Source organism: Sceloporus occidentalis, unplaced genomic scaffold (genome assembly GCF_023333645.1).
Source record: "Sceloporus occidentalis isolate IW3139 unplaced genomic scaffold, rSceOcc1.0.p SCAF_37, whole genome shotgun sequence".
NCBI classification, from domain to species: domain Eukaryota; kingdom Metazoa; phylum Chordata; class Lepidosauria; order Squamata; family Phrynosomatidae; genus Sceloporus; species Sceloporus occidentalis.
The window spans coordinates 1,980,270-2,006,444 of record NW_028317017.1 but is presented as its reverse complement, the minus strand read 5'-3'; the positions used below and the strand labels follow the sequence as shown (position 1 = coordinate 2,006,444).

The window sequence follows — 26,175 nt, the reverse complement described above, 5'->3', positions numbered from 1 at the left end:
TAACATGGACAATAATGTGGTAAGTGAAGTAATACTAATCCCGATGAATGCATATGAGTGTACCTTTTGTGCAAATGTCTTATTCTTATCCAGCTCACACAATTTTTTTTGCCTCTGCAGTAACTATGCTGTCTCCTCAGCCACCTGGTGCCCTACCTCTATAGATCCTCCATCCTGTCTTGTTCCATCTTCTGTGCTCAAGTAATCCTGCACTACAAGAAGACTGGCGAGGGGCTGGCGAGGCATCCCAACCTGCAACAATTTAAGGACGCAGAAGGGTGCGTATTCTTAAGATGTCCTTGAGCAGTGGCGCATCAGGAGGGAAAGGTCTGGATACGAACCCTGTGGAGACCTATGACAGTGGTGATGAATGGGACATCGGAGTGGGCAATCTGATTATTGATTTGGATGCCGATCTAGAGAAGGACCAGCAGAAGCTCGAGATGTCCGGCTCTAAGGAGGTGGGCCTGCCAGCCCCCAATGCTGTGGCCACTCTACCTGACAATATAAAGTTTGTGACTCCTGTTCCTAGTGGCCAAAGCAAAGAGTCTAAATCCAAGTCGAAGAGGAGTAAAAGCAGCAAAGACGGAGGCAGGAGTAGCCAGACCTCCACCGGACTTTTCCCAGTAGGGGAAGTTAGTAAGAAGGACGTAGCAGGACGTTCTGAGGTTGGGGGTAATTCTGGGGCTCCCTCATCCACAGTGACTTCTAAGGGAGGGGAAAAATCTGGAAAGGCCTCTCGTACCTCATCTGGTACCAAGAAGGAAAGTGGGAAGGCCAAAAAGGACAAGAGTGAGGTAGCCGTGAGTAGTGGAGAGAAGGAGCCATCAGGAGTTCTTCAGCCTGCCACAGGAGTGGGGAGTAGAGGTGTTGCATTGCAAGAGGCAGTAGTGGCTTCAGTGGATCAGTTGGGAGGGGGGATGGCAGTTGACAGTGGCAGCACCCTCAATATAGCAGCCATTAAAACAGAGCCTGAGGATACGGAAACCGACAGTCGTGGATTGAAGAAGGTGAAAGCAGAGATGGTGAGTGCCTAAACGTGTAGATTTGTATATTATGATACGTTCACATCTATGCAGTGTTTCTTAAACAATGTAGGGTGCAGATGTTAAAAATTATAGACATTGAGGTTTAGTCACTAAAGTGTGAGTTTGCGGGAACATTGAGCATTTCAAGTTCCTGGTATTGGTATGCGTTAAGAAGGGCAGTCCCCTGTGAGCTTCGTGTGTGTGTGTATATATGTATGTGTGTATATATGTATGTGTGTATATATATATATATAATATAAATTTCTCGGAGGTCTCACACATTACCGATGCATTTACGATATGTTCACTTTTGTAGTGAACTAGGGATGTCAGAAAGCTGCTAAGTGTAAATAGTGAAGCAGTTTCCCGTTAAAATGCTGCACATACCACAGGCTGGGGCACCGTGGTTCTCCCGGTACAGTCTCGTGGACTGATGCTTAATTACTGATGTTGAAGCTCTAAATGGGATACAGGCAGAGTGTTCATTGTGGGTATCTAAGTCATTCCTTCACCAAAGCTTTCATGATAATTTTGGGTGTGATTGCAAATGTAGCGCCGGCCTAACAGCCTCTTGATCGTGCTGTAGGTTACAGTCCATGCAGTCTTGATTTGCCTGTTAGGTTAGATTTTGCATGTCCTATGCAGGGGGAGACTGGTTAGGACAAATTTGCTCTTGCAAAGTGCCATAAAACATACCTCTAGGGATATTGAGATCAAAAAGGAATTTGCTCCATACATAACTCCTAAAGATGTAGCAATTTATGCAGCAATATAATGGCCACCGTTAACTGGATGGTAGGTTTAATAAAAGCATCTTCTGTTTAATGAGAGCATTGGGGAGCTCCATGTGTCAAAAGTGGCATTTTGTTGATACGTGTTGGATAAAAGGCATGTTGTTGCGCTTTGTGGTACAGGCTGGCCTCGGAAGTGGTGGACTTAGAGCGGGCTGCAGCTCACAAACTTCCTGTTGGAGATGTCTGCATTGAATGACCTCCTGGTGGAACAGCCATGCCACAGATATTTCTGTGCATAGTCTTGAACTTTATAAGGAGAGTTTTCCATTACTCCAAGGCGTGACATTTCTGGTTACGTAAAAGGATGATGAAAAGGCATACTTATGTGTGTTCAGGGTGTACCGACAGCCTTGGCAACTGAAAGCTTAACCCCGTTATAACTTGGGCAACCTTTCCAGCCGTGGATTTCTAGTTGCTAATGAGACCGTAGCCTTAGCGAGCGGGTGGATGCTTCTTCCCACGAGGGCTGAACACTGCGTTAGAAGGATGTAGCATCAAAGCATCCTCTCCAGCTTCACACGAGTGCCTGCCGTTCCCACTTTGTAACTGCTGACAGACCTCTGGCTGCTTGCCACTTCCATCTCTGTGCTCCCCCGGCTCTTTAATGCACCCGGGGCACAGAACGGGTGGGTGGGATGAAGCAGTAACAGGGTAATTTCCAGAGGCTGGAGAATACCGCACTTGTCAGCAGCTAAGGAGAATAGCAGGGAGGGGGATAGACGCCAGCCAGAGAGACTGATGAGAGTTGGCAGCAAAAGCCAGATGTCAGCCACGGTCACGTAGCTGCACTAATAAAAGTGTGAGACGTTTTCTGTTCTGCTAAAGATCCCTCAGGGAGCAGGCGAGTGTTTCCAGACAAAACTGCCTTAGTCAGGAGCTTCTTGTAGGAAAAAGCAGGAACAATGTCAGTAATCGTTTGGCCCCTTAATCGTCTCTGTGAACTGCATTGCTTTTGACTAGTGGATTTTCGAGTGAAGTTTATGTAGCCGTTGGGTCCTGTGCTGTTTTATGCGGACCTTTTTAGATGTTTGTGCAGTTGTGTCCCGAGAGTGCGAGAGAGCGCTGTGTTTTTATGAGATCAAGCATTTTATCCGTTTATTACTAACACACTTCACGGTGGTGTGCGATGGGAAACATACCTCACACTTACCATCACTAAAGCAATAATAACTGAAAAGGAAAAATAAAGTGAAACAAACACTACCTTCTCCTTAACAACGCACCAGGAATAAATGTGAACATAAAGGAGAATTGGCAAATGAAACTGCTCCTGGCTCTAACCCCCCCCCGCAGCAAACACCGTATTACCAAGATAATATAAAAGGGACTAAAGGGCGCCTACTGCACGTCCGGCTAATCTAAGCGTTACAGCCAGTTTCATAAGCACACCTTTTCCATTATGTACTGTACATCCTTATTTATCGCTGTGGTGTCAGATAGCATCAGAATGTTGGTTGTTTTATATAATTAAGTATGCTTCAGTCTAAAATAATTGATGCTGCAGATGTTGGCAAGCGATACCTTGTTAGTCTTCTCATTTTTAGTCATTAGGAAAGGAGAAAAAGAAGCGGTTTATGTTTTATGCCTTTACTAAAAGATCCAAAAACTGTAGTTTTTGATTGGCTTTGATGAAGATGGTAGCACAAACTCAATCGCCTCTGTTCATGGGGGATGAAACCCGCAGGTTGCTAGGACTATGCGGCAGATTCCAGTCAACTGTCAGGCAGGAATTTCAAATTCCAACTGCTTGGTAACAGTCACCGTTCAACGGCGCCGACGCGGACCATCGTCGTGTAAGTGCTATAGTATAAGTATACCCATATATCTCTCGCTCTCTCTCTCATATATATATATATCTTACACTTAGTGTTTGGTGTAAATCAGCTTGATATTGCTCATGGTGAATATGTAATATTTTAATCAACACACTAGATTGTTTGGCATTACATGAGAAATGCATATGCCTGTCCCGGCTCTTTAGTTTGCATCTTCTATGTGTATTTGTATTTATAAAATTTTGGCTTTTTTTGGTGCACTCGAAGGTCCAGTCTTGTATGAACCCGTATTCAATTACTCTGTTGTAGTAATATCCATTCTTTACCTTGGAGGGAGAAAAGATGAGAGCAAGGTATTTGTAAACAATGTAAACTGTGTTGGGTAGAGATGCATTTGATGATGCTTGTCTTCTGGTTTTATAGCAGTTATAGTTTTTTCTGTAGAAACCTGGCATCAGTTAGGCAGAGCTTCACAAATCCCGGCATCCAGACAGCTGCGGCTCCTAGCTGTTTGTAGATCTTTATGGATGTACCTTGCAGGCTTCTAAAAGTACTAGGTTGGCCTTCAGATTTGACTCCTAACATCAACACAAATGTCTAAACTCCTTTCTTGAGGTTCATTTCCAGTTAAGGTTGAATGAATCCTGCTAAATTAGTTACCAAGCCTGTGCAATACCTGCTTCCAGCCATCTTGTTTTAAGGCAAACACCCAATTGCCTCTACACTTACAGCTTATCATTCTTAATGTACCCGCTTACAGATACAGTAGACACGTTGCTACTTGGCAGATACCCACACGTTTCCCAATGTTATGTGTTCACCGGTATTGTTGTAACAGAAGAGAGGATCCAAGATAAGCAGATCGGTACCATGGAATTATTTCAGGTGGTAACAGTCGCGACAGGGCCGAGCGGCTGCCATGGTGTAGTACTGGGGAGAATCTCCTGTGGGAGCAAGGCCGTATCAGGATTACAAGCGCCGGTGTTGCTGCACACGTAGTCGCTTACATAAGGATCACACCAGGCGTATCCCCACTCCGCATGACTCCTACCAGCCAGAGGGACTTGGTTTTTATGCATCCTTTTGGCTAGCGGACATGATCACAAGAACTCATAAAAATAAAAGGGATTTTTTTTTTTTATTCTTTCTGTACATAGTGTTTCAGTTACACTGTTAAACTAGGGACAAGTTCCAACATCCAGTTACATCGTGCACACAGTATGGTGCATTCACCCTTAAATGAAACAGAACAAATGTTCACCGCGTCTTTCTGATAATTCCAGTGTTTAACTTGAAATCAATCAGAATACTTGCGGTTACAGACTGGGTTGGACTACCCTCAATGGGAATGTGAACATGAAAGGGTTAATCGCTTGTTACACTTCACCCATAAGGCATCCATATCTAAACACTTTAACCCCCGCCACTATATTCAAAGTGATTCTTTTTCATCGGTATTGCTGTTTGACTTATATAGCTCCAAAATGTTCTGAAGCCTTTGGACTGCTTTCAGTTGCATGCTGGGACATTTTATCTTGCATCAGACGTGCACATTTTTTTAAAGCTGCTGTATGGTGTTACATTTTAACATATGCATTACATTTATAGCCACCTTCTCATATTGAAATTAGACCAAAAACACTTTAGTAAATAGATTTCATAGGGTACTAAACTAAAGTAAATGACCACAGTACGAAAGGTTGGTCAAACAGTACAGCATATAACTAGAGAGAACATATTATAGAGCAAATCGTTAAAACAAATCACATCCAGTAGGCAGCGTGTGCGCGGATCTCCAGGAGGTACATGTAGTCTGTGTACTAGAGCCCACTGGCAGTCATACATTTATAGTTCGATCCTCCTCGGTTTCTTAGCGACCAGGCCGTTTGGTGTTGTGTAAGCGGATGGTGTGCAGGCTGATTGTTTAGTCCTGTGAAGCCGAGTACCAAATGACATAACTCCCTTGTGTGTGACGTTGGTGTTTCCTAGTTACATTCAGCGATACGGTACGGAGGAGCTGTACAGAAAAGCTACATACCGTATAAGTGTAACATGCTTTGTACAATTGGCGCGTAATGTTATGTGTAGAGGTGCAGATAAATAGGCTGTTGCTTAGCAGCCCCCCTTTTTTATTTCACGTCTTAATGTATTAGATCGTGGGGGGTTTTTTGTCGGTGACCATTTCATTTTCAAACAGAAATCCAGATGAGTGTGTTTTTCCCCTTTGTACAAGATCCCAGCTATTCACAGGCGGACACACAGCCATCCTTGTGTTGCAGCTTCTCCCTTTCGGTGTAAACGTAAGGTTTACACCGTAAACGTAAGGTTTGCACAGAGCCGGCAGCCGCGCTGTTATCCAGTAACCTAGGTGTCTGCTGATGAGTTGAAGTGTTATGGATGTCGCACGTAGCGCTGTGCGTTCTATACTACTGGCGTTCTATAAATAAAATGCGAATAAAACTATTCGCTAATCCTTTGCGTGGGCTGAGCCAACCACATGACTGAAGATAAACATTCAACCTGTTGAATTCAGTATTAAAAGAGCGAGGGGGTCAGACATGTGGCAAATTAATTCCACTAACAATTGCTACATTTTGGGGTCAGTTAGCTGTTTTCAAATTGCAACTTAGTTTTTTAATGATCATGTGGCCTTTAAAACTTAAAACGTGGATTGACTAATACAACGAGGCATTAGAACACAGGAGTGATGGTTGCTGATAAAGGGCCTCTGAACACCTATGAAGATATCGCATAATGGCAACAATAGCCATTTACAACATTTTACAATCGTTATACGGTATTTCTGATCCGTTTCATGTTATTTTAATGTACAAAATGGCTTTTCTCTTCAAAGACTCCAAACTTGGTGTGTCTTGGTCGTGTGTGGGCACATTGATTCACAGAAGATTTTGCTACAATCCTAAACTAAGAAGATTAAACTGAGAGAAGCAGGGTATCATGATTGCTTCTATCTTGCAGACTGGCAGTTATAATAGAGCTTTTTTGCTTTTAGGAGGAACAAAGTTACTTTAAAATTACACTAAGGCATTTATGGGTAGCTGAGTGATAATGGCTGTGCATGTGCTGCACAAGAACCTTAATCTGTGTCCATACCTATACAGACTGTACATGTAGGCTTTAGTTAGAAGTACCTGTGTGATATTTTAATTTCAAATAATGTATATTATATTGTGTGAAAGTTACTTGTCAAGTTGTCATATCCTCCTACATATAATGCCTTGATAATACCCCCATCTCCATTCCATTTCTGCTTTATAGCAAATAGTGTGTGCATAAGTGCCGACAGAGGACTAATGGAATATATCACGGAGAGACTCTTCTACAGGAATAACGGATGACTCTCTTGCTCACCTAAAAACTATTTTGGGGTTCTACGTATAGCACCAGTTTGTTTCTGTCTCTAAATTATATAAATAGACCATGCTTTGGTTCCTGCTCCTCAGCTATTATGCACTTACTGTGATTGACTAGTCCCTGGGTGTAGCACTAATGCTTGTTCCCGTGCTCTGGAAGTATGTTTTACCCGTCCGTTTCCCTGCTTGTGTAATATGTCCCCTTAGTTATCTGTGTTGTATTTGTTTGTGACAAATGTTAGCTGCTCTCTTGCCTCTAGGAAATATTTCTCCATCCCTAATAGGTTCTGTGTTAGGCTGCTGGGCATACATCCAGCATCTGAGCTGATCCTCCCTGGAATGCAGTCCTAATGCTTTTTTAATCCAACAATTTATTGTTGGCAGAAAGGGCAGGCAGCTGGCAGTAGTCCATGCTGCATGCCCCGTCCTGAGACAGAGTACCAAGAGAGAAGAGATGTGCTCAGAGCCGGCAAGAGACCGCAAAATGCATGGTCCAAAAAACGCTCAAGCATGCAACATGCTGTCAAAGGCCATGCGGGCATTTACTGGAAGTCTGGCAGTGCCAATATAAAGGTCATGCTGTGCGGTTATTTAATTACAAGCGTGGTGAATTGAGCAGGTTGTTTAAGCCTTAAAGGGGTCCGTGTTGGTGCCTACATGTGAGGCTGGCCATTAGATGACTTTTAAGTGTAAAAAAAAAAGTGTGTGGCTTTTATGTTAAATGTGAAAATAGAAATGCTTTAACTGGACTGGCAGATCAACTCTTTGGGGTAACGTCCGGACTTTATTTTAAATTATGAAGAGCAGACCCCAATTAACTTCTCCTACAAGAGTTGGTCCTGTATAATACACAGAAAAATCTGATTCCCAACAAACCTCCTGAGCGTAGTTAGGGCAGTCCTTAAGTTTGTGTAATGCGCTGTTAATCAGACTCTGAAGTGAACCCAAAATTTAATGGCGCAGACTATAACCTGGAACAACGCGTACTTCGCCAGGTAGGCTGCTTACCTTTTGCTCAATTCGGGAAAGTAAAGGCACATCTCGCCAATATCCTGTTGATTTACAATGTTATATGTCCAATTACATGCTTCAGACATATAGCTGAGAAAAATAACCCTATACCCACCGTGTTATTAATAGAGTCCATGTCCTGATTTCATGTTAAAAGCGTGTTGGAGTCCATTTTTGCATGGTGTAGTGCATTTTATTGCAGGAATTGTTTTAGTTGTTGGAGGCATCTTCTGCCTCCTTTACCTCGTTGAAACGGGCAGACTAGTTGGCCAAATTGTTCTTATCTGCCATCAAATTCTGCGTTAACTCCTCCAGCGGTTGCTCTTGGAAGTGGAGGGCACACCCTGGCATGAACTCTTTCTAGTAATTGGCAGTACCAGTCGCTGACGTGTGCCATCTGAACGCTCTGCCTGCATACATGCCATCGGTAGCCGTTTTATTGACTTCAGTGTTTTACATAAAACAGGCTTCCTGGTTTCAGTAGAGGCAGCCAGACAGGAACTTAAATGACAGTGGTTTCATTTTCCAACTCTATTAATTAAAGCTTACAGAAACAGTATTGGTGTCCTTGCATAATGGCCCCCCACATACATTAAAAAAATAAAATAAATATAATTTTGGGGACTAGACTGTTCTTCAATAATTAGTTTTCATTTATCACTGGCATATTCCAGTCATGGTTTTTTTCTTCCATTGGGTCTCTGTTTTGAATCAAAATCACTTTCGATAGTTCTAGTAAAGTGGTTTCTACTTTTAAATTCCACCTGCCCTGATATAGGAATGAGCGCTCTTTATTGATAAATGATTTTAAATACACAGGGCTTTTCTGGAACCATGTTTGACCCCCCCCCCTCCCCTCATTACCCTGCTAGTGTGGTTGTTCATCTCCTGTGTGTTACTGTACTTAGAGTTCATCAGCATGTCTATTTCTTCTACTATCCCAAACATAGTGTTCAAATATGAGCACTATAAACAGGCTTGAATGAGAGAACACGATATATCAGTTAGAAAAAATGGCTTTGCAGTTGGGGATAGGAAAGATCCAGTGACGGTGACCTCTCCATAGGACCCAAATTGTCACCTTTTGTCTGTCTAGAAGAATAGTTAGCGCTGCCGCCAGCCTGGGCATTCCCTTTCACTCACGCAGTCGCCCTAATTCCCCTGGGCTGTGTGCCTGTAACGAGCGTCCCCGAGGCACAGACAGTGCATTTGTTTATTTACCTTGTTGCTACCGTTAAAATTTTACCTGCTCAACAAGGCTTAACTATGATCTTGTGACACAGCTCTTACATGGTCCCCTGCCTTTATTCTCGCGTTGTCTGCTGCTGTTGTGGATTTGCACGTTTGGCCTTCTAATCAAAGGTTCGACAGCCAAAATGCAGTGAGTTGGATGCTCAAAGGTTTGTAGACTACATGTCTGATCCTGTTATCCGCAGCACACGGTGTGCCTTTTGTTGGATGAACCGTCATGGGCATTGTGTGTTTTATCAGCGACAACTGTAAGTTGATTTGTTCTTAACATCTCTTTTTTGGCTGCATTTATATTCTTGTTGATAGGGCTGCCAGTAGACGTTTCTCTTGCATTTAAGAGCCTTTGGAATGACTGCTGCTTAAAGTTACCAACATGATGATTATCTGCTTTCTGTCCACGTCAGGATTAATGCCTGCTTAAATAGCTTGTGGGGAGCGCAGATTGGTGCAAGACAAACAGAACGGGGGTTTGCTCACTAAACAGGTTCTTGTGACTTAGAATTAACCTTTGTGTCTTGCTGGAATTCCTCTATAGTAAGAATAAAAACCTAGCTTTGCTCATTTACATCTGAAATATTGCGGGCTAGTCTTAAATAAAATATGCTGCTGGCTACTGATGATATGCCGGTGACCTCAGTTGGTGGCTTGTATCCTTATGTGGATCTGTAGACTTCCGAATGTACCGATTTCAAAATGAACCAGTTCTTGTTTCAAAACTATGGTTTAAAACCTTTTACGGCCTGGCCGGTTGAAGGGAAATCGCACTGTGTTTGGTTGTTTATGCGGTTCTCCTCCTTTGTTTCTTCAGGTGTGGTAGGAGTGTCACTCTCCTTGTTCTGCTCTCTGTAGTTTTACTTTAAAGCTCTGTCTAATTGAAGGTGTTGCTAAGGACCTTCTGCCCTTTCCTCTCCCTGTTCTCCTGACACCAGCGGCTCCTCTCAGCCTGCTATCGCAGTAAAATTATTTGATACGAAGAAACAATGGTGTGTGTTTGTGTGTGTTTGTGTGTCTGTCTGTCTCTGCTTTTTCCCATGCATGTTTGTATAACATAGATGACGTGTGCAATCAAATATATGTAACATCTATGCACTCTTTCCATGGTACATAAGGCATATATACACCCTGCGTTTGTTATCCTTGTTAACCCCTTAAAGACAAAGCCCGTACATATACGGGCTCAAAATGCTTTGTTTTCAATGGGTTTAGGGACCGCCCATTGTCCTTAAGGGGTTAATGATTGCTTTGGGTGGCAATACAACTCAAGGTGTGATTGGATTAACCTTAAGTCGATTGCTTTCTTTTACATGATCCTAGGTTTGCTTCTCTATTAAGGATAAAGTAAAATTCTATTGTTTTTCTGTTACTATAAATTGATTCTAATAACTTTTTACATGTGCAGATGTTGGTTTGTCCGTTTCGCCGAATGTTACATTTTTTACAGATAAAAATTAGTATATAGTAAGGGTGGGGGAGAAGGGATACGACTTCAGAACCTATACTAATTGATATGCTAGTTTTACTATAGATCTTGGCACCTTGGGATAAACATCGGCAATTTTAGGAGTGGCTTTAGAAAGCGTTGGAGGTGAAAGCTCACTTTTAAAGGTCTTTCCCCCCCCCCCCCCCCCCCCCCACTCGTTCCTTTTCCATCTTAATTGGGGGAAGTCCCATGGAAAATAATCTCCTAACATAGAATACAATGATGTAGGTTAGCATTGACCAAATAAAGTAATTTTATTTCATTGCTGCAGCAGACTTGGAAATTCACCTAAAATATAGCATGACTAACAATGGCAATCACCACACTGAGCTGATTCTTTGACAATGTCCCTCCATAGACTTTCATTAGTCAGAGAGTCCAGCTGGGTGATTGGGGGCGAGTCATTCTATTGTTTACTACAGGCAGTGTGATAAGGACTTATACAAATGGCTAAAATGCAGCAGCCAGAAAACATATTATGCTAGAACTAGATCTGTTTTGTTTGCTCCTTTAAAAATAGAATATTGCTGTATTTATGAAAATGTATAATCCATTGTAAAAAATGGAGCTTCCCTTTAAAGTAGATCTGTCGTCTACAAACATGTGGCAAATTAACTAAATATTACATTTGAATATACATTGTACTAAAGAAACGGCTGTAGAAGAAGATTAGCTGAAGTTTTTGCAGCCGGGCTATTAGCGAGTTTCATGCATGTTCCCAGGGCCGTCCGGTCTGTCCCTGAGCGCGGTGCGTTCTCTGATACCTGCGCAAGGATTCTGGGTGCCAACACACTGGCCTGGCTGTATTGGTAGTCGTTATCATTATGCCCGTTATGGCACATATAGAGATAGTAGATGAAATTGCCTAGTATGAATAACTTTTCATTTCTATGCAAGCAAAGCAAACTAGGCGATACTTGGTGGTTTTCTTGAATGGATATATTTGCAGACTTTATTGGCTTCTTATGCAATAGTTACTATTCTTGTATGGCTACATTCCTACAGCATGGCAGTCCATGCATGGATAGAGAGATAATCACATTACTACGCACCGCAGCTGTATGGAAATATCCGAAACCTAAGATCTTTTAAAAGGCTTTCGCTTCTTTGTGAATATTTCTAGCACTTACCATTGGTCTTGATAAAATCTTTCCCCGTATGGTCCGCAGAGTCCCCCCATATTTGTACTTTAAGATGCCCCCCCCCCCCCCGCGTTTTCTTTAGTTTCGTTTGTTTTTTGTACAGCCTGTGCTGTGTCTGCGTGATAATTGACGGTGGGGTTGGGGGTCAATAAAATCTGTAAGCGTTGTCGTGTGGTCATTAACTAGGGAAACTACTGAGCACATGTAATGTCTAAAGCATCGTGTTATAAGATTATAAGACTTTGCGATTATATATTATTACAAAGATTCACCTAGAGCTGTCTGTCTCATCGCTGCCTTTATTAAAGGGACAGTAATCATTCAAGCTAAATTTTTTTGGTTGCTGTACTTTAGCAGATAAGACCCTTTCTGTACCGTACTCTCCGACTTCAAGGAGAGTAGAAGTCACACCGTCGTCTGAATCATCAAAGTATGGCATTTAGAAGAAAATATTTACATGGCCGCTGTTCTGTGTAAGCTTAGTTATTACAGCGCCGAGTCTCTTACCCAGGAGGCCGACAGATTTGGTTTGGCTCAAGGAGACCGCCAAAGAATGTAGGAGGCAGTTTTTTTCCAATCGAGTTCTTATTTCCATATATTTAATGTTTTTTGACCGTATTGCCCCTCTCCCTTCTTTTTAAGGTGTCATTGTCATGTAATGCATGTTGGGCTTCTCGTGGCACCCGATCACCGCGCCGCTGCAGCCAAGCAAAGGGGCCCGCATTCCCAATGGTGGCCTTGCCCTTGTCTTGCAATCAGCCTTAAAACAAATTTGCTCCAAAGTAACATAACTGGTATAATTCTGTTGTCGCTGAATAATATACAGTGGGTATAAAAAGTCTACACACCCCTGTTAAAATGCCAGGTTCTTATGATGTTAAAGAATGAGACAAAGATAAATCATGTCAGAACTTTTTCCACCTTTAATGTGACCTAGAACGTGAACAACTCAATAGCAAAACAAACTGAAATCTTTAAGGGGACACACACAATAATCTGCATAAGTGTAATTGTGAGGGTCCCCCCTCCCAAATATTGTAGTTTGTTTTGCTACTGAGTTGCTTACGTTATAAGTGACATTAAAGGTGGAAAAATTCTGACATGATTTATCTTTGTCTCATTCTTTAACATCACAAGAACCTGGCATTTTAACAGGGGTGTGAATACTTTTTATATCCACTGTAAACTTTGTGGCTTTGGTAGAACCGCCTCATTGTCCATTTATATTGCAAAATGTCTCTTCAAAAAGTGTGTGTCGTTTGCACTGGAACAGGTCACTGTATTAATGTGCATTGCAGTGGAAAATAAAAACTACCACAGTAAGCTTCTCTCCTTCATAATAGTTAAATATGAAAATAAGGAGCGATTAATTGTAGGGCCTCGGAAAAGATCACTACTGCATTGGGTTTTTTCCTACTGCTTTTCCTTTTGGAAGCCCTTTGCTCAGGTCGGTAGCTTTAAGAAATGAGGCTTTGTGTTTAGTAATGCCTTCCATAGGGGGATATTCTACATTTGCAACCCAGAGTGGTAAAGGTTTAGCACAACAGTGGGATTCAATGGGTAAACTGGAGGAGGATAATGGCTTCTAGCCCAATGCAGTGTAAGGGCACGGGAGGTCCTGGTGGTCCGTGGACCTGCTGACACAGCCCATAGTGCCTCATGGGAAGGATCATTTTCCGTGCTTCTGGTCTGTGATCGGAACTTGTGCCCAGGCTGGCTTTGTGCCGCTTTGCCGTGAAGGGTACACTTTGTCAAACATCTGCTGGGGCTGCTGTCTCGTGGCTTGAAGGTTAAACATTCTTTGCTTGGTCTCCGGTTACCGCAGGTTATTTTAAATGTTCCAGGGGTCGTGTCACCAATTGCTTCTGCTGGCACTCACTTAAACCTTATAATTTAAACCGTACTGGTTTGCTCACAGCTATTACTTGGAAGAGGAATGCTTTTAATAATTCTGTGCTATGCAAATTACCATTGCAACTGCTCACTAATTAGCGGAGCTGAGGTAATTAAGTTCCCATTGTGCTCAAGCTCAATATAATCCCCACAACAATTAAACGCACTCCTCCCCCACCTCTCTCATTTAAATGGAAATTGCACGTGAACCAAATAGTGCAATGTTAGGTGTAAACATTTTAGGTTTATGTATATTTTATATACTGACCACTCATGCAGAGTGCTTCTGAGCTATTTGACAGATGTATTTATGGGCTCACAAATTTGTTCTTTAATTGGGCATCTTTTCCAAGCCAAAGCCAGCCATAAAGATTAAATATTTTGACATGAAATGTGCAAACCAAACTCGAATACTTTCAGCTGGGTTATCAATATCTTGTGAGATAGCTAGAACACAGATTTCTGTGGAATCTTGATGACACGAGGATATCCTGAAAAGTGCTTGCTCGACACCTGGCACCGAACTAGACCATGAGTGGTCATCAAGAAGTGGTGTTCATGGCATGTTGTAGCTAAGAAGCCATTCCAGTGGAAAGGCAACAAGTAGAATAGGTTGCATTGTGAAAACACCATGAAGCAGCGAGTGACAAGCTGTGGTGGGAAGTCTTATTGAGTGAAATTTTCACATAAATGCAGTGAGAGTTGGCAATATGCAAATTATGCCGGCCTGCAGCTTCCTGTGAAACATGGCGGCACTGTTAAAATACGAGATTGTGCTTCAGGCCGCGGTGCAGCGCAGTTGTGAATGAGCAGATGTTTAAACACATATTGATATAGCTCCCTGTCCAGTCATAAAAACCGCAAGACAATAACCATAACCACTTTCCACGATAAGGGTGCACTGAGTGAAATGACGCGTTCATATAGGTTGAGATGCCTGTGGTGGTCAAACCTATATAAGCCAAAAATCTATGGAGCTAAAGCAAGCAAAGTGCGTCAGGGAGGTTTGAGTTGGTACGTGTATTTCCGTCTTCTGTATTGGTGGCTTTTCATCACTTATGATGCGAGGGAGCGTTTTATACGTGCTAGTCGGCTGCGTATGAGAATTAAGACACTCCTAGTACATACTTATTTCTGGACAGGAAGTCTATTTGTTCAGCAATAGAAAAAAAGAGATTGCGATTTTATGACCTAATCATTAAGCAAGCAGCCAACAAGCACTGCATCCACAATAGCATTAAACTCATTCCTGTGCCCTGGCGTATTTGCCTAGCAGCGTTTATTCAAACTCGTAGATGAAGTCATTGCCATTACGCAGTGATTTGGCACAATGATAGAATGGGGTCTTGTCTCCGAACCTGAGTTTGGCAGATGCTTCCTTCTGGGTGACACGTCATGAAAAGAATGTAACTTGCTAGGGTCTGAGGAAGTGAGAGTTAATAGGAGTTAAAGTTATTACAAATGATTTAATAGCTTTAAAAAGAGGTGGAATTTTGGGTTGAGCCTCGTACAGCAGAATGAGAGTAAGGACCAGCGTATGTACTATTTTTTCCACAACTGTTATAAATCGCTATTTACAGACTTACGCAACAAAAGTGATCTTTCTTCAGTGCCATAACACACATGATATGGGGTTAAAGTGCTGATAATTTTATTGTGAAACTAAAAATATGAAGGTACAAGTGAATAAAAAAGTAATTTGTTCACTTTCTCCTCCCTTACTAACATCTTCCTTTTGTGTTTTCTCCCTTTAGATGGAGTCCCCAGTGTGTGCTTCTTCAGGCTTGCCTCTCCATTTGTTGGTTCCAGTGGTGAGCAGTGACATTTCCTCACCGTGTGAGCAGATCATGGTGCGCACGCGCTCTGTAGGCATCAACACCAGTGACGTGGCACTTGCCACTGAACCCGAATGCCTGGGGCCTTGTGAACCCGGAACCAGCGTTAATCTAGAGGGCATCGTGTGGCAAGAGACAGAGGATGGTAAGAAGTTAGACTGCGTGGAAGCCCTGATAACATAGAATACCAAGAAACGGTGTCACTGAGGCTTGCGTGATGGCCTTGCGGTGTGTTTGGAGAATTATGCAGCTTGGTACATATAAGTGGTATGGCTGGATGCCAATCAACATTATTGCTCATGAGTGGAAAGGTGCATTGTGCATATGTTCAGTACAATAAATGGGTTGCATATTTATACATATTGTGGCACAAGTATTCATTTTCTGTCTGTCTCTGCCTGCGGCATTGTTATACATCATTCCTTATGTTTTTTTTTTTCTGTTTTTGTTTGTCACCCCTGCGGCGGATCTGTGCCCCCATCTCTGTTGGCATCTACCACCTGAAATATTATTTAACATCAATCGGTGCAGCATGAAAGTGTCTTCTATAATATCTTACGGTTGATTTTTAAATTTGCTTTACCAGGCAAACCCCATATGCTCATCGTACCCTGTAGATACTGCATCCTTGCAAGAAATGCTATTAGTACTTATGTCCATGTCTCGTCGAGCTGCAGGTTACTCTGTCTAGCCATCTGGTGTACAGAAGCTTGCTGGAACAGCAGGTAGAAAGTGGCTTCCTAAAACATCTGTATTCTCTCAGTAGAATTAATACTGCAGATGTTCATTAAAATGAACAAAAAAGCATGCTACAACACGCGCCTTAATCAAGTTCATTGTCAAGTCACTAATGCCCAATTTAATTCTCAAAATCAGCAAAGATGGTTTTTCCACCAAGTGACTGATATATGAAACCTAATAGAAAGACCGGTATATATCCGTTGTATGCACCACTTAGTGATGTATAGGCCATAACTGGGAATAGTGTGAACTTTGACCTTGCAGGGTATTAAAGCTGTGAGTGATGTAATGTGCACTTTTACTGACCTCTCCTTTGTCTTTCTACCTTCTATAATGGCAGAAGGGCCTTGTCTGTAACTGATGGGACACACTGCCACCTGCTGGCAGTCACTAAGAATGGCACCATCACATTTATTTTAATATTTTTATATGGACAAAATGAACCATTAATAAGACAATGTGAGGCTGGGGAAGTACTAGTGCATCATTAAAGGACAACTAGTGAAAAAAGGTTTCTTTAAATCCCGTGAACACTAATAAATAAAAGATAATAGTAATAAGAACAGTTTAAATGTTGATTTAAAACTCACGTGCAAAATGACCGCCGCCAATAAACAAAGCGACCACCACTGCCTGTAACAAAATTGGCCACAGCGCATGCGCACCTAGACGGGGATATGCATCTTCCATCAGGAGCAACCGATATGTTCAATATGGATGCACCCAGCATGCTATATGAGGCGTGTGGAAGATGCAAAAATAAAAATTCCTATAAACTTTAAAGTATAAGTTTGTTCCTGCTTCACTTGCCCTTTAAGGGAATGTATATAGAAGATAGTGATCAATAGGTAGTTTAAAGAGAGATTGGTCTGCTAATGCCTAAATTGTCATAGGAAGGGAAAGTTACGGGCATCCCCATATTCATCTGCAGAGAATTATTCACTGATATGAGTCTCAAAGATTGATCCACCTCCCTGACAATCCATTAAACCATGTTAAAAGTCTCTTCTGTCCTGTTGTATTGATATTTTGCTTATGTATAGATTTCTTCTCTGTTTTATATAAACAGAATTAAACAGGAGGGCCACCATTGTTACTAATTTGGTAGAGGTTTTGATTATATACCGCATTGTTGATGATCTAATTGTACAGGACCGCGTGAGTGGTGTAATAAATCAAGAAAAAAGAATTGCTTTTTTTGTATACTCAGGATGTCATGTTTCCACAATTGTTCATAATGTTGAGGAAATGCAGTCACTCTAAACACCTCCACATGTCTTGCACCATGTTTCCAAGAGACACCTCTCTGACATGCTGTTCTGTCTCCCTTTTGCTAAACCACCACCATGACCAAGCTGCAGATTTGTCCTGGGCCAGTCCCGGGAGGGAGACCTCCGTCTGTTGACAATCTTTGGCTTAATCCGCGCTGCTGATTTGTCTGTAGTCTTCCTGTATTGGTCTAACACACATTCTCATTTCCAGGAATGCTGGTTGTGAATGTGACTTGGAGAAATAAGACCTATGTTGGCACGCTGTTGGACTGCACCCGACATGACTGGGCACCACCCCGGTGAGTGTTTTGAAATATTCACCTACCAAACAAAAATCCCTCAAACATTAATAACAAAATAAGTCCAGTTTAAATCATGATTTAACCCCTTCAATCCCAGGGGTTTTTGGTACCTCAAAGCCCGGAGCAATTTTGCCATTTTTGGGGTATGTCGGTTTAGCGATTATTCTCCTTTCCTGTGAATAGTGTACCCATGTAAACTATATATTGTTTTTTCAAGGAGAGATTGAGCTTTCGTTTGATACCATAGTTGGATGATTAGCTGAAAATTTAGAATGAGAAATTTAGTAAAAACTAGCGAAGATTAGAAAAAAAAAACTAATTTTTTTTTTACATTTTCCCTCTGAATCCTCACAAAATTAGGTAAAGTGATGGAAAATCCCCTCCAAGTTTATCAATTCAGGTGTCCTGATTTCAGAAATACCTAATTTATATAGATTTTCCAGACTTTCCCAGCACCAGGGAGCATACTATAAGGTGTACAATTTTGTATAATTTTTATGCCTATGGCTTAACGGGTTTGGGGGTTGTGAACGGGGGCAGGAGGGTTATACTGGCTAGATGTTATGCTAGGGCAATGGGAAGTAAGGTTTTTGTTTTATATTTTTATTTTTTATATATATATATATATTTATTATTTATTTATTACATTTTTTTGTATTTTTTATATATTTTTTTAACACAGAAATGGTTAGAGGTCCTCTTAGGGACCTCCTGAACATGCCAGTGATGTCACAATGACATCACAGCTCACATTATAATTTTTTTTAGTATTTATATTATTATTTTAATGATTTATTTAATATTATTTTTTAATGAACTAACTTTTTTTTTTTCAGCTTTTCTCTTTCAGGATGGGAGGGGGAGTGAGAGACATGGTTTCTCACTCCCCTCCCCGCGATCCCCCTGCACCGATCACACTGTGATCTCTATCGCAGCGAATGAAGGGGTTAAAAGGAATGTGCAAAATGCCTAAAGCCAATAAATAGACTATGCTGGCATTTTGTGTGGCCCCCTCTTGCCCTCGCCCCCTCTCTCCCTCTTGCCCTCGCCCCCTCTCTCCCTCTTGCCCTCGCCCCCTCTCTCCCTCTTGCCCCCCTCTCTCCCTCTTGCCCCCTCTCTCCCTCTTGCCCCCTCTCTCCCTCTTGCCCCCTCTCTCCCTCTTGCCCTCGCTCCCCCCTCGCTCTCCCCCTCTCTCGCTCTCCCCCTCTCTCGCTCTCCCCCTCTCTCGCTCCCCCTCTCTCTCGCCCCCCCTCTCTCTCGCCCCCCCCCTCTCTCTCGCCCCCCCTCTCTCGCCCCCCTCTCTCTCGCCCCCCTCTCTCTCGCCCCCCTCTCTCTCGCCCCCCTCTCTCTCGCCCCCCTCTCTCTCGCCCCCCTCTCTCTCGCCCCCCCTCTCTCTCGCCCTCCCCCTCTCTCTCGCCCCCCCTCTCTCTCTGTTGATGGTACTGACACTGGAAAGCTAATTTATTTTCTTAATGTTGATGCTCTCCTCTTGTCCCCTTTCCCCCTCCAGATTCTGCGACTCTCCCACCAGTGACTTGGAGATGCGGAACGGACGGGGGAGGGGGAAACGCATGCGACCCAGTAGCAATGCTCCCATTGCAGACACCACTCCAGCCCCCGACAGCAAAGGTGCTAGTAGCAGCAGTAGTAGCAGCAGCAAGACCCGGGCTGGAGCCAACAACAAAGGGAGGCGCGGCAGCCAGAATTCAGGCGAGCACCGTCCTCCTCCATGTGGCACTGCTGAAGACATCAAAGCTAGCCCTTCTTCAGCTAGCAAGCGTAAGAGCAAACCCCCTTCTGACCTTGAACTGACCTCCAGCTCAGAAGATTCCAAAGGGAGCAAACGTGCTCGTACGAATTCAATGGGCTCTTCTTCAGCACCAGGGTCTGTGTCGCTTCCCTTAACTGTTCCACTGAGTACTGTCAAAGTGGAACCCACCACACTAGACAGGAACTGCTCTTCTCCAATCCTAATAGACTGTCCTCACCCAAATTGCAACAAGAAATACAAGCACATAAATGGCCTGAAGTATCATCAGGCTCATGCACACACAGACGATGACAGTAAACCAGAGGCAGATGGTGACAGTGAGTGTGGAGAGGAGCCCAGTCTTCACCTAGATATGGGAGGCTGCAATGGGGCCTTTGTGTCCCAAAAGGGTTCCCTTTCTCCGGCCCGGTCTGCTACCCCGAAAGCCCGTTTGGTTGAGCCACATAGTCCCACCCTCTCTGCCAAGTTTGGTGGAAAGGTGGTGTGCAAAAAGAAGTTAAGTACAGAAGGAGACATGGACCCAGGGGCACTTTCAAATGATGGCTCAGAAGATGGAACCCTAGCAGCTGATGACACCAGTAATGATGGGTTTGAGTCTCAGGAAAAGAGACAGACAGACAGAGATAAGAAAAGTGGTGGTACTAGTAAATCGGAGAAGTTGCCTTCTTCTAAGAGTGTAAAGTCTGCCCGCCCCATTGCCCCGGCCATAGTGCCCCAGCAAATGTATACCATCCAGACCACCACCTTTACTGCCTCAAGTCCAGGTTCCTCTTCTGGGCTTACCACAACAGTGGTTCAAGCAATGCCTACAAGTCCCCAGCTTAAGCCCATTCAGCCAAAACCAACAGTAATGGGGGAGCCGTCCAATATTAACCCGTCGTTAACCCCATCCAGAGATAAGAAAAAGAAGGATAAGAAGAAGAAAGAGACGAGGGAGGAAGAAAGCCCTGCAACCGCTATCAAACCTGGTCGCTCAGAGGATGGGAAAAGCCCCTATGCGGAATCGGGGGGTGATTCAGCTGTGAAAGGTGATGGACTCCTCAATGGCTCCGATTCTCACCAAAGCCGCCTGGCTAGTATAAAGGCAGAGGCTGACAAAATCTACAGCTTCTCAGACAATGCTCCCAGCCCTTCCATTGGAGGAGGGGGAACTTCAAGCCGAATGGACAATCCTAGCCCAGGGCAGCCAATGACTCCTCTACATGTTGTGACCCAAAATGGAGCTGAAGGAACTTCCGCTAAAACAAACAGTCCAGCCTATTCTGACATATCTGATGCAGGGGAGGATGGGGAGGGGAAAATGGACAGCTCTAAAGTCAAAGACACAGAGCAGCTGGTGAAGGAAGGTGCCAAGAAATCCCTCTTCCCACCACAACCACAAAGCAAAGAGTCCCCATATTACCAGAGCTTTGAAACATACTATTCTCCCAACTATGCGCATTCCAGTCCTGGTGCTATTAATGCTGCTGGCCAGGCCACACCTGAAAATCAGCCTCCCAAGGTCAAAAAAGAGGAGGACATGGAAGTGACTGAGGTAAAGATGAAAACTGAGCCACCTGAGGAGAAAAAGCCAGAGATATGTAGCACAAGCCAACAGCCTTCTGTAATCCAGCAACGACCCAATATGTACATGCAGTCCCTTTATTACAACCAGTATGCCTATGTGCCTCCATATGGTTACACCGATCAAGGTTATCATGCTCACTTGCTTAGCACCAACCCAGCATACAGACAGCAGTTTGAGGAGCATCAGAAGCAGAGACAGAATCTTGAGCAACAACAGCAACAGCGCAATATGGAGAAGAAGGCAGAAATGGCCATGAGGGAAAGGGAGGCATCTCTGAAAGAAGAATGGAAGCACAAGTCATCAGTTCCTCCAACACTAACAAAGGCCCCAAGTCTAACTGATTTAGGAAAGACAGGACCAAGCAAAGGTAAGGACCTAGGAGCTGGACCGGATGCGAGCAAGTCAGTGATTATTCCCAAACCAGAGGACTCTAAGATGCCTGTGCAGCAAGCAGAAGGCTTGAAAGCAAAAGTTTCTGAAGCAGGTGGACATTCAGGGAAGGAAGCATCAGAGGCTAAACCAGGGGGAGAATGCAATCGTCAAGCTGGTCTGGATCCTGTGCTGTGGTACAGACAAGTAAGTATTAGTGTTCAGCACAATTTCTCTTGAATGTTGTGAGATTGTAACGTAGAGAAGTGGTTTTCAAATCTTGTCCATTTGATCCGGTCGGAAACCACCATGGAAGGTTCTGTAACCGTTTTGATTTATTGTGGGTGATTTCATTTGAGGGTGGGGGTTACAGAGAGTGTATTTACTAAACATAGGTTTGCAGTTGAATTACCTCACCTTGTATTATGTAACATTTTGTGTAATATTTTCTTTGTGCATTAAATACAGTGGTATATAAACCAATGCAGTTTAACATTGAAGAACGCTTCGTTTTAACATAGTTTGTCCCAATAAACTTCCCGCAGACTTCGAGGCTGCCACTATTGTCAGTCTTGATATTTTGGATGACTCAAACACCACATTTGTCAAATAAAATCCTTTGTTCCATAGACTTTCAGAACTCAGTGTGTCACCCTGTGTGACCTAAGACTGAGCCATTCTGTTGTTTGCGACAAGGCAGTATAAGGAGTCAGCAGTGTAGTAAATAGATTAGGCTGAGATACCAGGGGTATAACGTATAAGGTTTATATTCGGCTGTCTGAGAGCAGTATGGGATAACTAGAACGCCTTCTAAGAGGAAAATGGCACGATACTTTTGTAAACTTACTTTAATCTGATACTAATACAAATGGTGGTAGTTTCCCTTTAGATACAGAAGGGCTTTAACATATATATATATGTATATATGTATATATATATATATATATATGTATATATATATTTCAAATGAGGAGAAACGTTAGGACAAGAGGAAGTAAAGTCTTGGAAAGGAAATGTATTAAATGTCTATCATGTTGCATGATTGCCGATATCCTTCTTTCTTGAATTGTTCAGGAAAAGGCTTGCCCTAATTAAAGACAAACCTAATAAGGCTTTAAAACTCAGATTAAAAAATAAAACGCATTTTGGAAAGCCTAGGGTCAATAACAGACCTTTAGCAGAACATGACAAAAAGGTGCAGAAAAACAATGTATGTTAATGGTTGTGTGCTGCAGATATACAAAGAGGAAATTAAGAGTAACTATAATTGAATGTGCAGGAGTGTATATCATGTAAGAATACAAATTGTGCTAGTAACATGCCATGTAATATATGTTGGGACGTTCCTGTTAAACACTTCTGTCTCCTGCCCTGGGTGCTGAGACTTTTGGAGTATCTGTGGTTAATATTGTGTTGTTCGTCCTGAAATATGCAGCAGGAAGCAGAATCTCGCATGTGGACGTATGTTTATCCCAAGTACTCCGATGCCTTGAAAGCTGATGATGAGAGATGGAAAGAGGAGCGGGAGAGAAAAGCCAAGGAGGAGCGTAACCGAATTAAGGAAGCGTCTTCAAAGGATGATGGCAAAGAGACCGGGAGTGGGGATGTCAAGGGACCACAACAAACAGAGGACCTGAGAGTGCTGCCCAAGGATCCACGCACCAGTACCCATGTGCCAGTCTCCTCACCCCTCACTCAGCACCAGTCCTACATCCCTTATCTCCACGGTTACACGTACAGTCAGGCCTATGACCCAAATCACCCGAGTTACAGAGGAATGCCTGCCGTCATGATGCAGAACTACTCAGGTAAACAAAACTACGCAGAACAGTAAACAAGCTCATAGTTTAGAGATTAAAAACACCTTGTGTTTATCATGCCCTGTTATGTTATCTGTCCCATATTAAGTTGCTTGATTGTTAGTGATCAGGCAATGTTTGTGAGGGTGGGGATAAAAAAATAATCTGGTCATTCTGCCCCATGTGCTATTTTGGGTATCTTTAAAGCCGGCCAATGCAATTTACCCCATCAAACCATATATTTTTGAAAACTAGGCACCTCAAGGTATTTTAAATGCTGGTATTTAACCCTTTTCATGCACTCATTCCCTTTGTCAAACTTTGTGGTAGTAATTTATTTTTTATTTATTTAATCACAAAAATGGTGCTTCAGGTATGGATTTACAGCTCCTGGTATATGTCACTTTAAAACAAAACCCCAATATGTGTTCAGCAACATCTCCCAAGTACAGTGATACATGGGTTTGTCGGGTTTGGGAGGTAAAACACCACATTTAGGAAGTGTGCTTGGAGCTTTGACATCTGGTCCTACTGCCCCCATGTACTAATAGGGCCATCTTTGAAACCATATAATTTTATAACTCGACACCCCAAGTTATTTCAATTGCTGGTATTTTAGCCCTTTCCATGCATGAAATTCTACCACCAGCCTTTGCCAAAGTTTGTGGTAGTAATTTTTTTTTTGTATTTCACACAAATTGTGCTTCAGGTATAAATTTATAGCTCCAGGTATACGTCACTATCAAACACCCCAATATGTGTTCAGCAACATCCCCCAAGTACAGTGAAAGGCCACATTTGAGAAGTGCGCTTTTTTCCCCCCATTTTGGTCAGTCTGGATGGTTCCTCTGATGGTGACATCACTGCATAATTTTTAAATGTTACCACTTTTTTTAGCTTTCTCGATGCATTTCAGCGGTTGTTGATAGCCTCCAAAACTCTTAAAACGGCCTTCCGCCGCCATACAGTGTATGGCGGATGTTGTCGCCCACAGGGAGGGGCCAGACATGGCCCCTGATGCCGATCTGTGTTGCTGAATGCCTCGACATCGAGGAATTACAGCAACACCGTTTAAGCAAAGAAAATGATCGTAGATCACTTTATAAGCTTGTTTAATGAAATGACGTGCCAGGCACGTCATTGGTCGTTACCTGACCGTTTGTGTCTGACGTGCCTGGGCCGTCATTGGTAGTTAAGGGGTTAAATAATGCAAGGCAAAACAGCCTTAGTATGTTTAAATTTGCGTGTGGTATGGAAACTCCTTTTGTAACGATGATAATGTGTTTTAACCCCTCCTCTTTTTCCATCCAGGTTCTTATCTCCCCTCCAGCTACTCTTTCTCCCCATATGGTAACAAGGTCTCCGGCAGTGAGGAGTCTGAGAAGTCCCGAGCCAGTCCGAGTGTCGGCTGCAAACCCACCTCTGAATCCAAAGCTCTGGATATCTTACAGCAACATGCGAGCCATTACAAGAGCAAGTCACCCACAGTGAGTTGTCTGAGCATGGAGGGGAGGGGTAATAACCATGGAAATCAGGAAAAGTTCTGTGAAAATGATAAAGAATTCAAAAATGCGTAGTTGAAATACATTATTGTTCTGTAGATTAATTTACATAAGGTAAAAATTAAAAAAAAGATAAAATGCAACGCCACTGCAATATTTTTAGAAGAGAGGAATCAGATGTTGCCACCCAATTACTTAGCAGGCAGGTGTACAATATAAAAAGGCAAGCAAAGTAGTTTTTCATGATTGTGTTCATATAAAGGTAAACATGACATATGACTTCCTTGCCTTTGTGCAGATTGCAGATAAATCTCCGCAAGAGCGTGATCGAGGGGGATGCAGTATGCCCGGAGGGTCCTCGGCAGGTGGAGGTTGCAGCAGCATGGGAGCCCCTGACAGAGGAGGGGACAGGAGTTCCGAAAGACCTCGCACTTCTCCTTCACAACGCTTAATGTCCACACACCACCATCATCATCACCTTGGCTACTCCCTGCTCCCTGGACAGTACCAATTGCCCTATGCCACCGGTAGAGTACAGCTATTCCACGTCCTCCTCTTACGCAGCTACCATATACGTTAAAGTGCACATGATGGCAGGAATGTTCCTTTTAAATGTTATTAGCACTGTATTTAAAGAGGAAAAAACTAAAGTGATTTTAAATTTGATTTACACTTTATACATATTCTTAAAAGCAATATCTTAAATGCATGTAATACTGACCAATGAGTAATTTGAGCCTCCAAATGCTTGCTTTTCCATTTTCAGGGATATATTATTCATGACTTGAGTTTGCCGTTTCCCTGGGAGTGCTTTTGTTCACTTCTGGTCTGCAGTTTAAGACACAGTGTGCTTACTGTAACAATCAATGACTTAGAATACAAGTTCCGCTTTTAGTATTTGTTTAATAGGGAAGGGCAGGAAATATTTTCTCATCCAGCACAAATTACAGCTTTGTATGCTTACATTGACAAAAACCAGTTTTATTTCATTTGTGCCAAGAAACTTCCTTTATCGCGGACAGTTTTAAAAAAGAAAACGGCTAAAATATTGAACGTGAATAATGTGCCTTGCTTCCTTGAGATGAATGTGCTTTTTTTTTCTTTTCATCTTCTAGGTTTGTCCTCCACGGCCATTGTGGCCAGTCAGCAAGGGTCAGCACCTTCACTATACCCGCCCCCCAGGAGGTGAGAGCGGTAAGTTCCACCATGTACGACCATCCTTTTGGTTCTTACTTCTCGGTTGCCTTTACTGTCCTGCCGGTTTGCACCC

The 26,175-nt window shown here is 42.9% G+C and overlaps 1 protein-coding gene across 1 annotated transcript; it reads left to right on the top strand.

Moving 5' to 3' along the window:
- Positions 1 to 293: 293 nt before the first annotated feature.
- On the top strand, positions 294 to 26,094 carry LOC149297701 (zinc finger protein 609-like). The gene is made up of 8 exons (XM_089488298.1): positions 294 to 1,025; positions 15,503 to 15,728; positions 17,807 to 17,894; positions 19,408 to 21,811; positions 23,043 to 23,412; positions 24,715 to 24,890; positions 25,204 to 25,432; positions 26,021 to 26,094. Exons 1-8 carry the CDS (start codon positions 294 to 296, stop codon positions 26,092 to 26,094), a joined length of 4,299 nt encoding a protein of 1,432 aa, XP_089344424.1.
- The last annotated feature ends 81 nt before the right edge of the window (positions 26,095 to 26,175 follow it).

Coding starts and splice junctions, on each gene's coding strand:
- LOC149297701 (XM_089488298.1), top strand. CDS start 294: ATGTCCTTGAGCAGTGGCGCATCAGGAGGGAAAGGTCTGGATACGAAC. Junction 1,026..15,502: donor AGAAGGTGAAAGCAGAGATG/GTGAGTGCCTAA, acceptor TTCTCCCTTTAG/ATGGAGTCCCCAGTGTGTGC. Junction 15,729..17,806: donor GTGGCAAGAGACAGAGGATG/GTAAGAAGTTAG, acceptor TCTCATTTCCAG/GAATGCTGGTTGTGAATGTG.